This window comes from Onychomys torridus, chromosome 21 (genome assembly GCF_903995425.1).
Source record: "Onychomys torridus chromosome 21, mOncTor1.1, whole genome shotgun sequence".
NCBI classification, from domain to species: Eukaryota; Metazoa; Chordata; class Mammalia; order Rodentia; family Cricetidae; genus Onychomys; species Onychomys torridus.
Window position 1 is genome coordinate 25,161,944 of NC_050463.1, and position 15,239 is coordinate 25,177,182.

The following is a 15,239-nucleotide window of genomic DNA, read 5'->3' on the forward strand; positions in this document are numbered from 1 at the left end:
GATCTTTATTGACAGATAATTCACATAGTATACAATTTTCCTGTTTGCACAATTTGATAGACTTTGGTCCAGCATCCTCATAGACCCATGACACCATCACCACTTCCTGAAACAGATTTTTAAATCAGCCAAGAGACTACAAGAAATAAAAGACTGGGGTTGGGGATTCAGCTCAGTGGTAGAGCGCTTGCCTAGCAAGCACAAAGCTCAGGGTTCAATCCTCAGCTCCAAAAAAATAAATAAAATAAAATAAGAGGCTGGAGAGATGGCTCAGTGGTTAAGAGCACTGGCTGATCTTCCAAAGGTCCTGAGTTCAATTCCCAGCAACCACATGGTGGCTCACAACCATCTATAATGAGATCTGGTGCCCTCTTCTGTGTCCATAATAAATAAATAAATATTTAAAAAAATAAATAAATAGCCGAGTGGTGGTGGCACACGCCTGTAATCCCAGCACTCGGGAGGCAGAGGCAGGTGGATCTGTGTGAGTTCAAGGCCAGCCTGGTCTACAAAGCGAGTTCCAGGACAGGCTCCAAAGCTACAGAGAAACCCTGTCTCGAAAAAACAAACAAACAAATAAATAAAAGATCTTTGGGGGTAGACATCACAGGGTGTGTTGTATACTCATGCTTGAGTTTCTCATGCATTTCTTAAACTATCTTGGGAAGATCAGAGGCTCCCTGTCCCATCCATTTTTGCTTCCATAGCCTCCTCACATTTACAGAACATAGCAAATACTCACTTCTGACAGACTCATCTTTTTACATTTTATTTTTTATGTTTTATGTATGACTGTTCTGCATGTATACCCAAATGCCAGAAGAGGGCATCAGATGGTTGCTCGGAACTGAACCCGGACCTCTGAAAGAGAAGACGGTGATTTTATTTTTTAAGAATTTTTAAAATTCATTTTATATACCAACCACAGATCCCCCTCTCATCCCTCTTCCTGCTTCCCCCACCAGCCAACCCCACCCCGACCCTCCATCCCCTCCTCCAAAAGGGTAAGGGTTCCCATGAGGAGTCAGCAAAGCCTGGTACATTCAGTTGAGACAGGTCCAAGCTCCTCACTCCTGTATCAAGGCTGAACAAGGCATCCCACCATAGGTAATGGGCTCCAGAAAGCCAGCTTCTGCACCGGGGCTATCCTGAGCCCACTGCCTGGGACCCCTCAAACAGGCCAAACTAGCAGCCAGTGATTTTAACCACTGAGCCATCTCTCCACCCCTGACAGAGCCTTTTTAAACACTTGGAAATGTGGTTAAAAGATAGATGGTTATACCTCGGACCTGCCTAAATGTTCCAGCAGAGTTTTGCATTACAGAACTCAAATCACAACCCGGATTGGGATTTCCTACCTCAGATTGGGAGTACAGCTTCTTGGTTCTAATTCTAGCTCCTGAGTTCTCTTCATCTGTTGAGTGGGGATGGAGATGGTGCTTAGCTCAGAGTCTTGGCCTGAGGATGTCCCACTGAATAGTGTGTGTCGCAAATTAAATGATGAACATTCCGGGGGCTGGAGAGGTGGTTCAGAGGTTAAGAGCACTGGCTGCTCTTCCAGAGGTCCTGAGTTCAATTCCCAACAACCACATGGTGGCTCACAACCATCTGTAACGAGTTCTGGTGCCCTCTTCTGGCCAGCAGTCATACATGCTGTATATATAATAAATAAATAAATCTTAAAAAAAAAAAAAAAAAAAAGATGAACAGTCCAAGTCCTGTGCCAGCGATCGGGACTCTGCGAATGTGTTATCATCTTACAGGAGGGTAGGAGTTCTCATCAACCCCAGACTACTGATGTTGCCTTGTGATAGAATATTCCCTGAGGCCCTTCTAGGAGCGGCCTGACCTGGTGGATGGTTCGCAGTAAGGGGCTGGCAGGTACCCTGGAAGGAATGGACACATGGGAATAGATCGAAAATCCTTCATCCCCCTGGCCAATTTTGTCAAGATGGCCATGCCCTCCTTGACTCTTCTCCAGTGTGAAAAGGGAAGAGGGAAACACATGTTTACTAGACTTGGACTGTCTTGACTCTGTCACCCACAGAGCCTGGCAGGACCCCTCTGAGAGCCACTCAGTATCTCCCACTGGTGGTTGGAATTCGGCAGCACCCACGTGCCCAGCGGCATCCTAGAAAGTTTGTTTTGAAAATTAGATGTGATCATTGATCCGGGGACCTAGTAAGCACCGCGAACAGGACGTTTGAGGGTCTCCCTCCTCCTCCAGCTGAGCTTTCCCAACTTAGGAGCCAGGAAATGTCCAGAAGCCGGGGAGAGCGCCAATGGCAAGGCGCCTCTGTGGCTGCGCGGGAGTGCGGAGACTCCCGGTGCTTTTGGGTCCCGCGCGCGCTGCGACGGAGGAGCCACGCCTGCAGCCGGTGCGGGAGGGGCTGAGTGCGGGGAGGCGGAGTCCGCCGGGGAAACGAAACAAGAGTGAATGGGCCTGGTCTGGTCTTCCACCGACCGGAGCTCCGACCGTGAGCGGCGGCAGGGGGACGGGATCGCAGAGCCAGCACCCGGAGCGCAGTTCGAATCCTAAGCCGGAGCGCGGGCCACTGTCCAGAGCCAGGAACGCGGTAAGACCTGAGGGTTATTTTCCCACTCTTCCTGGACAGCGGTGAGGGGACGGGGGCAAGGGACCTAGAAGGAAAGTGACAAGCCCGATGGCCTGAAGATCTGCAGGGAAATCCGGGAGCCCGAATGACCCGGAGACTGGCTAAACACCAGGCAAAGACTTGGGGATGCACAGTTGATGGTCTTCCAGTTGGCGGGCCTCCGTGTCAGCCCGGTCCCGCTCCGTACTGCACCTTGCTCTTCTCCACGTACCTGAGTTTCCTTCAAGTCTGAACCCGATCCTTGCTTTCCGGCTAAGATTTCCGCCACACGAACCCCTACGGTCACGCAAAGCGCCCTCCCCCCCCCCCCCCCCCTCACCTCCCACCCCCCACTCCCATCCCCCCACCCCCGCTTGACCACCACTTTCAAACTTTCTCGGTACTTCTGGATCACAGCCAAGTACCCTTCAGCTCCTGGGCCTTTACGGTGCCTTCGGCCTACTTCCTGGAAAGCCCTGCCCCCCCCCCCCCCCCCCCCCCCCCACCCCAAGTCATTGCCATGGGCAGAGCCCTCTGTATACCCGATCCTTCTCACAGAGTCAATGCTATGAGCCGCCTTCCCTGAGCAAGAATCTCCACTCTGCCCTCCTTGCCCGCCCCACCCCCGTAGTTTTGTACCATGATTTGTCTGTATCTTTCTACCAGTAAGATCCCAAAAGCAGTTTTTACTCGGCTTGTATAATCCCAGCACCTGATACAAGTGCTCACTACACGTATGTTAAAATGGATGTTAATTCACCAACACCCTTGAATTCTAGACACATGGGATTTCCTGTTGCACGTTTAGTACTAAAAGTGCCTTGCCTTCCAGAAACTAAAGACACTCTCCAGGCAGGCTAAAAACACTGCCCAGGGCATTAGAATCTTGTGCAGATAGTGCTCATCTTCTTCGGCTTGCGCTGTGAACCTGGCAGGGCCCGGAACACCGTTTGAGGCTAGCTCGTTTGTATATCAGATAGGAGCTGAATGCATGTGGTATGGGAAGCGGCTGCTGGCAGGGCCATAGACTTCTGGGGGTCTATAGTCTGCAGGGAGTGAGGCTAGTGTCTTCGGGGCACAGGTGGGACAGGCAGGTGGCGCTTGTTGGTGCATGTGATGAACAGTTCTTCGAGTGTGGGAATACCAGCTCTAACTGCTTCCTGGTGAGCTCACCGATGAGATTATTGAGCAGTCCAGGCTGCGGTGAGCGTTGTCGGGGAATGATACTAGACGCCCTGGCAGCATCAAAGAAGGCCAGGCCCAGCCTGACAGGTGAATAAAAATTGCCCGGTAGACAGAGGACTCCAGTTCATAGGAGTGTGGATTGGAAGGTACCTTGGTGTTCGTTCCCTGATGGATTCATTCATTCATTTGTATCAAGCCCCTATGGTAACTTAACTCAGGTGCCTTCCTTCATTTTTCAGTTACAACTGTTACATTTATTTATTTTTTTTAAAGAATGTATTTACTTTTTATTTTTAATGATCTGTGTATCTGTGTGGGGGTATGTACATGTGAATTCAGGTTCCTTGGAGCCCTGAAGCCAGAATTACCAGGAGGTTGTGAGCTGCTTGATATGGGTGCTGAGGACCAACTTGGATTCTCCGCAAGAGCAGCAGTGCTCTTCACTGCTGGGTCACCTTTCCAGCTGTCCATTTATTTATTTAAATTTATTCTTTTAGTGTGTTTCGCGCTAGTGCGTGTGTGTGTGTGTGTGTGTGTGTGTGTGTGTGTGTGTGTGCATGTGCTTCAGTAAGCCTGTTATGGTCAGAGGATAACTTGTGGAAGTCGATTCTCCTTCCATCATGTAGGTCTCAGGGATTGGACTCAGATGGTCAGTCTTGGCTGCAAGCTCCTTTGACCTGCTGATCCATCTTGCCAACCCTGGTGAGAACCATCCCTGTGTACGTAGAATGTAACGCCACAGCCTGGAGGTGATCACCAGGACAGAAGGAAAGTAGGGAATAGGAGACTTGAGGACTGAGACTTGAGGACAATATTTAGATGAAAAGAAGATGAAGAGGGACCAGGAATGAAGGCAGAGAAGGCACAGCTCGTGGGGAAGGGTGAGAACCCGGGGAACAGGTGTCTCACAGTCCTAAGCCAAGAAGGGGCAAGGAAGGAGATGGGAATGAGTGACCGACATGATTATTGGATTTGGCAATGAGTTAGCCACTGGGAACATCACAAGAGCAGTCTTGGTGGCTTGCAGAGGCTCCAGAATCAGAATGATGCTTTAAGACAGTGGTTCTCAACCTTCCTAATGCTGAGACCCTTTAATACAGTTCCTCATGTTGCAGTGACCCCTCAACCATAAAATTGTTTTGCTGCTACTTTATAACTGTAATTTTGCTGCTGTTAATGAATTTTTTTGTTGTTTGTTTGTTTTTTTTGAGACAGGGTTTCTCTGTGTAGTTTTAGTGCCTGTCCAGGATCTCGCTCTCTAGACCAGGCTGGCCTCAAACCCACAGAGATCCGTCTGGTTCTGCCTCCCGAGTGCTGGGACTAAAGGCGTGCACCCCCACCGCCTGGCCACTGTTAATAAATCTTGATGTAAATATCTGATATGCAGCCCCTGTGAAAGGTTCGTTCAACCTCCAAAGGGGTCTTGACCCACAGGTTGACAACCGCTTCTTTAAAAGATCCCAGTGTGAAGAATCTTGTTTACAATTTAAAAAGGAAAATTACATTTTATGTGGTGTTGGGGATCAAACTTGGGGCTTTGTGCATGCTAGACAAGCTGTCTACCCAATGAGCTATGTCTCCAGCCCACTAAACCTCATGTTTTAAATTTTCCTGTTCACTTTTAAATAGATATACAGAAACATAAAATTTTCCAGAGTTATTGGGCACTAGGTGATGTTTTGATGCTATGTATACATTGTATAATGTCCAAATCAGGTTAAATGTATCTATAGCAAGAAACATTTTTTTCCTTTCTTTCTCCTGGGTAATGGCACTAAGTATCATTTCACTTTTTTGTCGGCCATTGCTGTGTCTCCTTTGGAAGAATAGCACTCAAGTACTTTGCCTATTTTCTAAACAGTGTGTGTGTGTGTGTGCAAATTAATGTATGTATACATAATTGTGTGTATATGTATGTGTTGTATGTATATGTACATAGTTATGTTCGTGCACATGTATATGTGTGTATGCTGTATGTATGTGTACATAGTTGTATGTGTACATGTGTATGTGTGTGTGCTGTGTGGACATAGTTATGTGTGTGCATGTGTGTATGTATAATATATAGCAATATATGTATATATAGCCTTGTTTTCAACATAAAAGCTGTAATTCTTCTCCTATATTTTTTTTCTTTGGTTTTTTGAGACAGGGTTTCTCTGTGTAGCTTTGCGCCTTTCCTGGAACGTACTCTGTAGACCAGGCTGGCCTCTCGAACTCACAGAGATCTGCCTGGCTCTGCCTCTACAGTGCTGGGATTAAAGGTGTGCGCCACCACCGCCCGGCGTATTTTTTATGCCTTCTCAGGCAGGTAAACAGACTGGAACATCTCACTCCTTGGAAAACAGGAGTGGAGCAAAGGACAGGGCTCTCTTTCCTTGGTCAGTAGTTTTGAAGATAGATGGTTTAGGAGGAGAGGAAGAAAGATCCTGGCACGAAGTGTTCTCTGAATTTATGTGGGGCTGAGATGAGCTACACTGTCTCCCATGGTCTCCTCTGGTGGGTTGGGAAGATCAATTAGATGCAGTCTGTTAATGTCGTGTATACAGACACTTCTTCCATTGCAGGTTACTGGAAGGAAAAATGGCCAGTGATACACCAGGTTTCTTCATAGACAAACTTAATAAATACCGTCAGAAGAATGGAGTAACAATTACGTATAAAGAACTTGATGTTACAGGACCTCCACATGACAGGAGGTAAGTTGCCATCAGAAAAGGTATGAGAAGGGCCAGAGAGGTGACTCAGTGGGTAAGAGTTCTTGCTGTGTATGAAGATCTGAGTTCAAATCCCTAGCACCCACATAAAAAACTCAGCATGCCTGAGTACATGGCTGTAAATCCAGCACTGTGTAGGGCAGAGACAGGAGGATTGCTGGGACTTTCTGTCTACCAGCCTAGCTCTAAGTTCAGTGAGAGACCATCTCAATAAGATGAGATACTCTTTGAATAAGGCAAAGAGTGACAGAGCGGGCTGCCTGGAGTCCTTTTGACTTCTGGGTGCACATAGACAACTCACTCCCCCGGCATATGCATACACCACACACAATCTACTGAACACACACAGAGACACACATACAAACTCTCTCTCTCTCTCTCTCTCTCTCTCTCTCTCTCTCTCTCTCTCTTTCTCTCTCTCTCTCTCTCTCAAAAAACCCCAAAATGACGGAATGAAGGAAAGTATGACACAGATAATGGAGGTGTAGCTCACTGTTAGAGCATGTGCTTAGAATATATACGGCCTGAGTTCAATTCCAGGCATTTGAAAGGAAAAATAAAAGGTAAAAAATCCGAACAAACAATAGAAGGGCTGTCCCTATAAATGTAGAATATGAGGAGACAACTACAGTGCAATTCAGAAGTCAGTACCTCAGCTCCTTAGAGAAGCTTCAGAGTCCTGGGAGAGTCCTCCTGGCAGTCTGCTAACCACAGAGGACTTGAGAAAAAAAAGGGGGGGGGCTGGAGCAATGACTTAGTGAGTAAATACATTTGCCACCAAGCCTGATGACCTGAGGCTTTCTCTGGGACCCACATATGGAAGGAGAGGACAGATTCCCAAAAGCTGTCCTCTGATTTCCAACAAGCATGTCCTGTCATGAGCACACAGACAACATACACAGACACATAACCACCACCACCACCCCCTGACCTCCCCACCCCCAAATAAATAGGAAAAAAAAAAAAGTAAGCACAGTAGCTCATGCTTATAATCCTAGCACTTGGGTAGCTGAAGCAGGATTGTTGTGAGTTTGATGCTAGCCAGGGTTATATAGGGAGACACTGTAAGTAAGTAAATAAACAAATAAATATCAACAACAACAAGTAAACAAAAGAAATATGGGGGAAAAATACAAACTTCTCTGTTTCAAGAAGACATTGTGGGCTGGAGAGATGGCTCAGCAGTTAAGAGCACTGTCTGCTCTTCCAGAGGACCTGAGTTCAATTCCCAGAACCCACATGGCAGCTCACGACTGTCTATAACTCCAAGATCTGACACCTTCACACAGTCATACATGTAGTAGGTAGCCATTCCAGCCTTGGCCTGGAAGTTCCAACCCCCATTGAGGCTTCGGTAATGGTCACGCCTACAAGGCGGGGCTGAGAGAGGACACTGAAGACCGAGGATTGAAAGGAGGTCTCTCTTGGTTCCAGGACCCTGGATGCTGGAGGTAGACCCAGGAGAGTTCTCCAGAGAACACTGCCGGACTGCGCCATCCCTTTCCCAGACCCTGCAACCTTTCCCTTCATTTGTAAGCTACCCCACAAAACAAACCTCCCTTTTAACTAGGTGGAGTGGCCTTAATAATTTCACCAATATGGGGCTCGAACCCATGACCCTGAGATTAAGAGTCTCATGCTCTACTGACTGAGCTAGCCGGCCTCGGCAATGAGAGCACCGAATCCTAACCACTAAGATATTGGTGAAATTATTAAGGCCAGTCCACGTAGTTAAAAGGGAGGTTTGTTTTGTGGGGTAGCTTACAAATGAAGGGGTAGGTTGCAGGGTCTGGGAAAGGGATGACGCAGTCTGGCGGTGTTCTCTGGAGAACTCTGCTCTGTCCACCTCCAGTGTCCAGGGTCCCGGAACCAAGAGAAGCCTCTCCTCTGGATCCTGGGTCTTCAGCGTCCTCCCTCAGCCCCGCCTTGTGGGTGTGACCATTACCAAAGCCTCAATGGGGGTTGGAACTTCCAGGCCAAGGCTGGGATGGCTACCCACTACACATACACACAGGCAAAACACGTAAAATAAAAAATAAAGGCACTTGGGAGGCAGAGGCAGGCGGATCTGGAAAATTAAAAAAGAAGACATTGTTATTGTGGTAGGTGCTTCAATTAAGTACATCCTGAGCGTGACTTTGAACGCTGAAAGGTACTTGCGGCAGTGGCAACCAGAGCGCCTGTCCTGAGGTCAATTACAAGCTGTATAATATGTTGTAAATACTGTCTTTTTAACCAGGTTTACATTTCAAGTTATAATAGACGGGAAAGAATTTCCCGCAGCCGAAGGTAAATCCAAGCAGGAAGCAAGAAATGCTGCTGCCCAATTAGCTGTTAATACACTTAACGACGAAAATAAGGTGGGTGTAATTGGCTTTTTTTTCCTCCCGTAGTTAAAGGGAAGCTGCAAATATGTTTGTATGCGTGTGTGTATATATGTATGCATATGTATCGTGTATAATTTCTCTCAGTGAGAAAATACACATGCTAGCGTAAAACTATTCATTCAAAGTCTTATTTCTTTTCTTCTTCCTAACTCCGTTTCTTTTCCTGAGTGTGAAATACTCCAGGAAATTTGCTGACGAAATTGTGTGCTTCTCTGTGAGCGCTAGCAACACTTACGTGCTCTGAGGTTGAATACATGTGGAAAGATGTGACTGTTCAGAGGGACATGGGCTCATAAGGGCTAGGAGGGTCCCTCCCACCTCCGGAAGCAAACAGAACAGACAAAGCCATGCAAGTCCTGGTAGGGAGAACTGGGAACTTGGAAAATTACAGAGAACCAACATACATCACCTTGGTGTTCCTGGAGCTGCAAACAGGGTCAATGGCACGTAACACAAACAAACTGTAAACAGGTCTATCTGATCCCTGGGGACATGGGGGAGGGTATATGGTTCTGTGCTTAGCATGCACAAGGCCTTGGATACAATTTGCTAATATCAAACAAAAAAAGCTATCTGGAGATATTTCAGCAGAAAGTGTTATGAAATAAAGACATGGCGTTAGATGAAATTAACTCTGTAGGTAGAGGGACATGCAGAAGTACCAAGAACAGTATCGATCCTTATGAAAGCATGGACCCGAGGGAAGGCGAGGGCACTTTACAAATGTCTAGGCAGTTGGTAAAAAGCTCAGGTTACCTGCTACAATGTCAAAAACCAAGAGACTGGAATCATGAGTACAAAATGAAACACGAACTGATTTGTGTGTGAGATGGGAAAATCGTCCTCAGATATTGGGAAGTATTACCTTCCAAAATACTCCCGGATAATCTTACTTGAAAATGCCATCCTTATAATCAAGTCAAAAGCAACCAAGGAAAACCACAAATTCTCTTATTAATAAGCCAAAAAAATGATAAAATACGGTAACCTCCTCTCAAAGTGGGAGACAGACAACAATAACAATGATGGAAATTCGTGTAGAAGAACACACGTAATAATAAGGGTGAGGGGCTGGGGAGATGGCTCAGAGGTTAAGATCACTGGCTGTTCTTCCAAAGGTCCTGAGTTCAATTCCCAGCAACCACATGGTGGCTCACAACCACCTGTAATGAGATCTGGCTCCCTCTTCTGGCCTGTAGGCAAAACACTGTATACAAAATAAATAAATAAACCTTAAAAAAATAATAAGGGTGAATGAGGGGGCTGGAGAGATGGCTCAGCAGTTAAGAGCACCCACATGGAGCTCACAAATGTCTGTAACTCTAGTTCAGAGCCTCTGACACCCTCACACAGACATACCTCATGCAGGTAACATACCAGGGAACACAAAATAAGAATAAATAAATAAATTTTAAAAAAATAAGGGTGAACGAAACCCAAGCCCAGTTCTTTGGTAAGGTTAATGAAGGAGAAACTTTGGACCACATCTGATCAGGTGGGAAACAGTGAAGGTTGACAATAACAGTGCTGCTTCTGTGCACATCTTTTCCTGTAACTGGTGGACCAACACAGAACTTTCCTTCCCTTGTTTACGCTCTGTTGAGTTTCACAAAGGTTGTGGCATGCTAGAAAGTGTTACAATACTATTTTCATAGAAAAAGAAGGGGTGTGTGGCTAGGGAGGGCTCAGATATCCAGAGTGTGTATCTTACAGAGGACCGGAGTTCAGTTCCCAGCACGTTGGGTGGCTCACGACCACCTATAACTCCAGCTCCAAGGGATCACACCTGCCTTCTGACCTCCTCAGGCACCCTCATGCGTGTGTACACACACACACACACACACACACACACACACACACACACACACATGCACATAAATTTTAAAATGAATAAAGGCAATAAATCCTAGAAAGTGAAATAAGAAAATGGGCTTGGTTTGCTTTGCTTTGATAAGACAGTCTAGTCTCATGGTGGGCAGTGGCGGCGCAAGCCTTTAACCCCAGCGCTCGGGAGGCAGAGCCAGGTGGATCTCTGTGAGTTTGAGGCCAGCCTGGTCTACAGAGTGAGTTCCAGGACAGTCTCCAAAGCTACACAAAGAAACCCTGTTTTGAAAACAACAACAACAAAAGAGACACCCTAGCCTCAAACTCTCCGTGTAGCTCAGGCTTGCCTCAGACTCTATTTTAGCATAGGCTGGCCTCAGATTCTCTGTGTAGCTCAGGTTGACCTTGATATGTTTTTTAAACATAATTTCTTTATTGATTCTTGAGGAATTTCACATCACACACCCCAATTCCACTCATTTCCCAGTTCTCCTATATCTGCCCTTCACCCTTGCAGTATCCTCAAAAACAAAAACCAAAAAACAAAACACAAAATAAAACAAAACAAAAACAAACCCTAAAACCAAACAAAATAAAACCAAACAAACAAAAAACCATTTTGCTCCCCTGTCTTCCCTGCCTTTTCATTCATCTTAGTGGCATTGGGAGCCGTGGTGCCTCACACAGTCTACCCTTTTGTCCAGTCAGCTTCACTGGCAAATGTTCACGGCAATGAGTCATTGGTCTGGCACAAGGCCTCTGGTTTCTGGCACGTCATCATCAGTGGACCCTCACCAAAACTCCTCTCGGATATCCCGCAGCTGTCCTGTGTCCTGGAGACCCTGTAGTTCCTTTACAAGCTCCAGCAGGACATAGCTAGGGTAGATGTTAGGCCTTGATCCTCTTGCCTCTGACTCCCTGAGGCCTGGGATAACACACGTGTACCAGCACACCTCGTTTCTTAGTGAAATTATCAAAGGAAAGTGAGTGACTTAATGAATTGTATATTTATAAATTGCTAGGGAATATATTTCCTAAGTGTCTTTGCCATATAAAAAAGGAAGAAAAGCATACAAGGTGATATATATATAAATTCAGCCATTGTGCAGTGTATACATATTTCAAAACATCATAGTTATGTACTTTTCATATGCTTCTTAGGATTTTTTTAATTAAATGAAGAATTTATTTTTACAGATTTTTTTTCTAATATAGTTACACTTTTTTTTTTTTCTTTTTTGTGGAGCTGAGGATCGAACCCAGGACACTCTACCACTGAGCTAAATCCCCAACCCCTAGTTACACTTTTAATAAGAAAATATAATTGGGAAACCCATAACACGTTGTCTCTCATGTCACTCATTTAGGAATTTCATATGATAATGCATGATTTGTATTAAACGCATTTTTTTTCTTTGTAGGTGGATAATCAGACGGATGCTTCTGAGGGGTCGTTCGTTGGGAATTACATAGGCCTTGTCAATAGTATTGCCCAGAAGAGAAACTTGTCTATAAATTATGAACACACCGTCTCTGATGCGCAGTCACCCCACAAGTGAGATTTGATTTGGCGCCTGCTCTTTCACTGTATACAAGCAACAGAACTGTGAGGCTTTCGTTTGCAGTTTCCCACAAGTATTTGCCCCCTTTATACATTCATTGTGGAAGCTTTTACATGATGATTTATAAACATCAAATGCTCAATTCCCGAGACTGCAGGGTCCATTGGAATCAAATGTGGCTGACTTTTTTTTACAGTAGCCTCTTTGTTTCCTTGGTTTTGCTTTCTGAAATTTCCGTTACCTTCGGTCAACAGGAGGGTGAGCATGGTACAGGAAGCCGTATCTAGAGGAAGACCCTTTCGCAAACCTAGGAGTAGAGTACATTGCACTAATTGTTGTAGTTTATTAGCTATTGCTAATCTTTCACTATGTCTTGTTTATGAGTTAAACTTTATCATAGGAATGCATAAAAAGAATAATGAGTATTTCTAGGGTTCCACACAATCTAGGGTATCAGTCATCCATTGGCTCTTAGGATGTATCCCCAGCGAATAAGAGGGGTCTGCTGATTTTTGAGGTGCATCTGAATGACTAGTCTGCTACACATTTCACAGAGTTCAGGATGCCCATGCATGAGGGATGCAGGGTTCTTCCCTTCCCTGAGGCCAAGGCAGCTGCAGCCCTGTGACCACTGGTCTGCCCCTCTACGGACTGGCTCTCCCATTTTCAGTTAGGGAGCAGCTTGTGTGAGTGTCTGCTCGCATTTGAATAGACGGACAAAGTGCCATGCATCAGCAGGAGTGGTGTTAGCCTCGGCCAGCCTAATCTGGGAAGAAAGCTGCTGTGAGGGGTAGGGTGTGTGGATAAGGAGTAGAGTCCCGAGGTATTGAGAGCATCCTCAGTGAGCTGACTTCCCAAAGCATTGCGCCCTTGTGGCTCATCCCCTGAGAGCCCTGCTCTGCCAACTGGTTTTCTTTCCTGTTTGAGCAGCTCTAGAAAATTTGCTGGATCTCCTCCTTTCCTCTCTCCCTCTAAATCTTTTTATTTGAGGCTGAAAAGATTTTGTTTGTTTGTTCGTTTGTTTCTAAAACCATCACTTGGTATGTCGCTGTCAGAATCTTTCAGCGAAGCAAGAAAGAATGAGGTGTTTCTGGGGAAGTGTGAACTAAGGTCTCAACCGTTTCTGATTATTCAGATAATTCAGATGGCCATTCTTGTGGGGTTTAAATTATGTGAGGTAGGAAATATAGAAATAGTTAAAATTAGTCTGATCTCAAGGCCTTTATTTGTCTGCAGGGTTCTTTTTTTTTTTCTCTCCAAATTGTACATTGGATTGACATTATTTTTGATATGTGAATGAATACTCACATTTTCTTTTTCTAGATTTAACTGTAAATGCAAACTGGGGGAGACAACATATGGTGTCGGTTCAGGTGCTACCAAACAGGAAGCAAAGCAGTCGGCTGCTAAAGAGGCATATCAGAAGCTATCGGAGAAAAGCTCAATGGTACGTGTTGTCGATGAGATTTAATTTGTACAGTTACGATTCCCTCTAAAGTTGGCTTCAGGTCAGACTGTTTGCAGAATGCAGGCATTTGCCAATTGCACACAGAATGATTCCTCCGTTCTGTGTACCACCAATGATCCATGAACCGTAGGGCTAGAAGGTCTCAGGGATATAAGAGTTCCATGGGGGCCGGGCGGTGGTGGCACACGCCTTTAATCCCAGCACTCGGGAGGCAGAGGCGGGCAAATCTCTGTGAGTTTGAGGCCAGCCTGGTCTCCAGAGCTAGTTCCAGGAAAGGCACAAAGCTACACAGAGGAAACCCTGTCTCGAAAAACCAAAAAAAAAAAAAAAAAGAAAGAAAGAAAGAAAAAGAGTTCCATGGGAATTCAGGACTGCTTTTAAAACTTAGCTCAGGCACCCATGAAAATGGGTTAATTTTTGCCATTGTTTGTGGTCTGGGTGCCTGTGAGGAGAATATGAGCCACAACCGAGAAGTAAGTTGGCTGCCTGTAAGCTTGCTAAGGGCTTCCCCTTCTTTCAGAGTGTTGACAGAGCAGCATCTGGTTTCACCTCGTCTTCATCCAGTGGTTTTACCTCGTCTTCATCCAGTGGTTTTACCATGTCTTCATCCAGTGGCCTGTCCAGCAGCTCGTCTCTAATAAGCAATTTGTGAGTTTGGATAGCAAATGTGGTGAGCGGGCTGCGGGTGGGGCAAGTCTGAGGCTGTGGATCCAATCCCCATCACCTCCCTTCACCCACATTTGGTTCCCAGAACTCACACCAGGTGGGTCCCAACCACCTGTAACTCCAGCCATGTGGAATCCAATACCTTCTTCTGGCCTCGTGGGCCACCCAAACACACATGGCATTCACTCACACAGAATATATATATACACATAAATAAAAGTAAACTTTCAAAAACCTAGGCTGAATTCATATAAAAGTTACTCTTTTCTTTTAGTAGTGCTTCTCTATCAGTATTTTGTGAGCAGTAAATTGAACAAAATACAACTCCTGAGGTGGATGGGCGGAGACAAAGGAACTTAGCACGAGATCAGGCCCACCCCGCTGGTGCCTGTATCAGTGAGGAGGGAAGAGGAGGATTTGTGAGAAGGATTGTGAAGGCAGGGCAGACGTGGCTGAGGGAAGAGAAGCGGGCAAAGAGGACAACAGATGTTGCATCAGTCACTACTCCTGGCACCGCCAGCATTCATCAGGTTGAAGACTCGAGGGTGAAGAGGGAGCCGGGCAGGATGGCTGTGTCTGGTTTGAGGTGATATTTGAACATCCCACTGTGGATGGCTCATCACCAGTGAGGAATGAGGGCAGAAGGGAGCGACCCAGGGGACCTCATTCCTAGGGACGTTCTGATTCTGGGGAAGAAGGAGATGGGAAGTGAGTGATGAGTGTGTTCGGGTGAAAATGGGAAGCAGGAAAGGGATGAAAAAAGATCGTTGGAAGAGAACCAACAGGAGGTGCTTTTCTGAAGTTGAACACCCATTCCCTGTCATTCTGATAGCTGA

At 45.9% G+C, this 15,239-nt stretch overlaps 1 protein-coding gene across 1 annotated transcript in view; it reads left to right on the top strand.

The window, feature by feature from the left end:
- The first annotated feature begins 2,422 nt into the window (after positions 1–2,422).
- Eif2ak2 (eukaryotic translation initiation factor 2 alpha kinase 2) overlaps positions 2,423–15,239 on the top strand; it is a 29,016-nt gene continuing 16,199 nt past the window's right edge. Inside the window, exons 1-6 of the mRNA XM_036170876.1 lie at positions 2,423–2,576; positions 6,347–6,478; positions 8,736–8,856; positions 12,129–12,262; positions 13,593–13,716; positions 14,258–14,385. Coding sequence (XP_036026769.1) covers positions 6,363–6,478; positions 8,736–8,856; positions 12,129–12,262; positions 13,593–13,716; positions 14,258–14,385 — 623 coding nt within the window. The 5' untranslated portion in view covers positions 2,423–2,576; positions 6,347–6,362. The remainder of the gene's footprint in view (positions 2,577–6,346; positions 6,479–8,735; positions 8,857–12,128; positions 12,263–13,592; positions 13,717–14,257; positions 14,386–15,239) is intronic.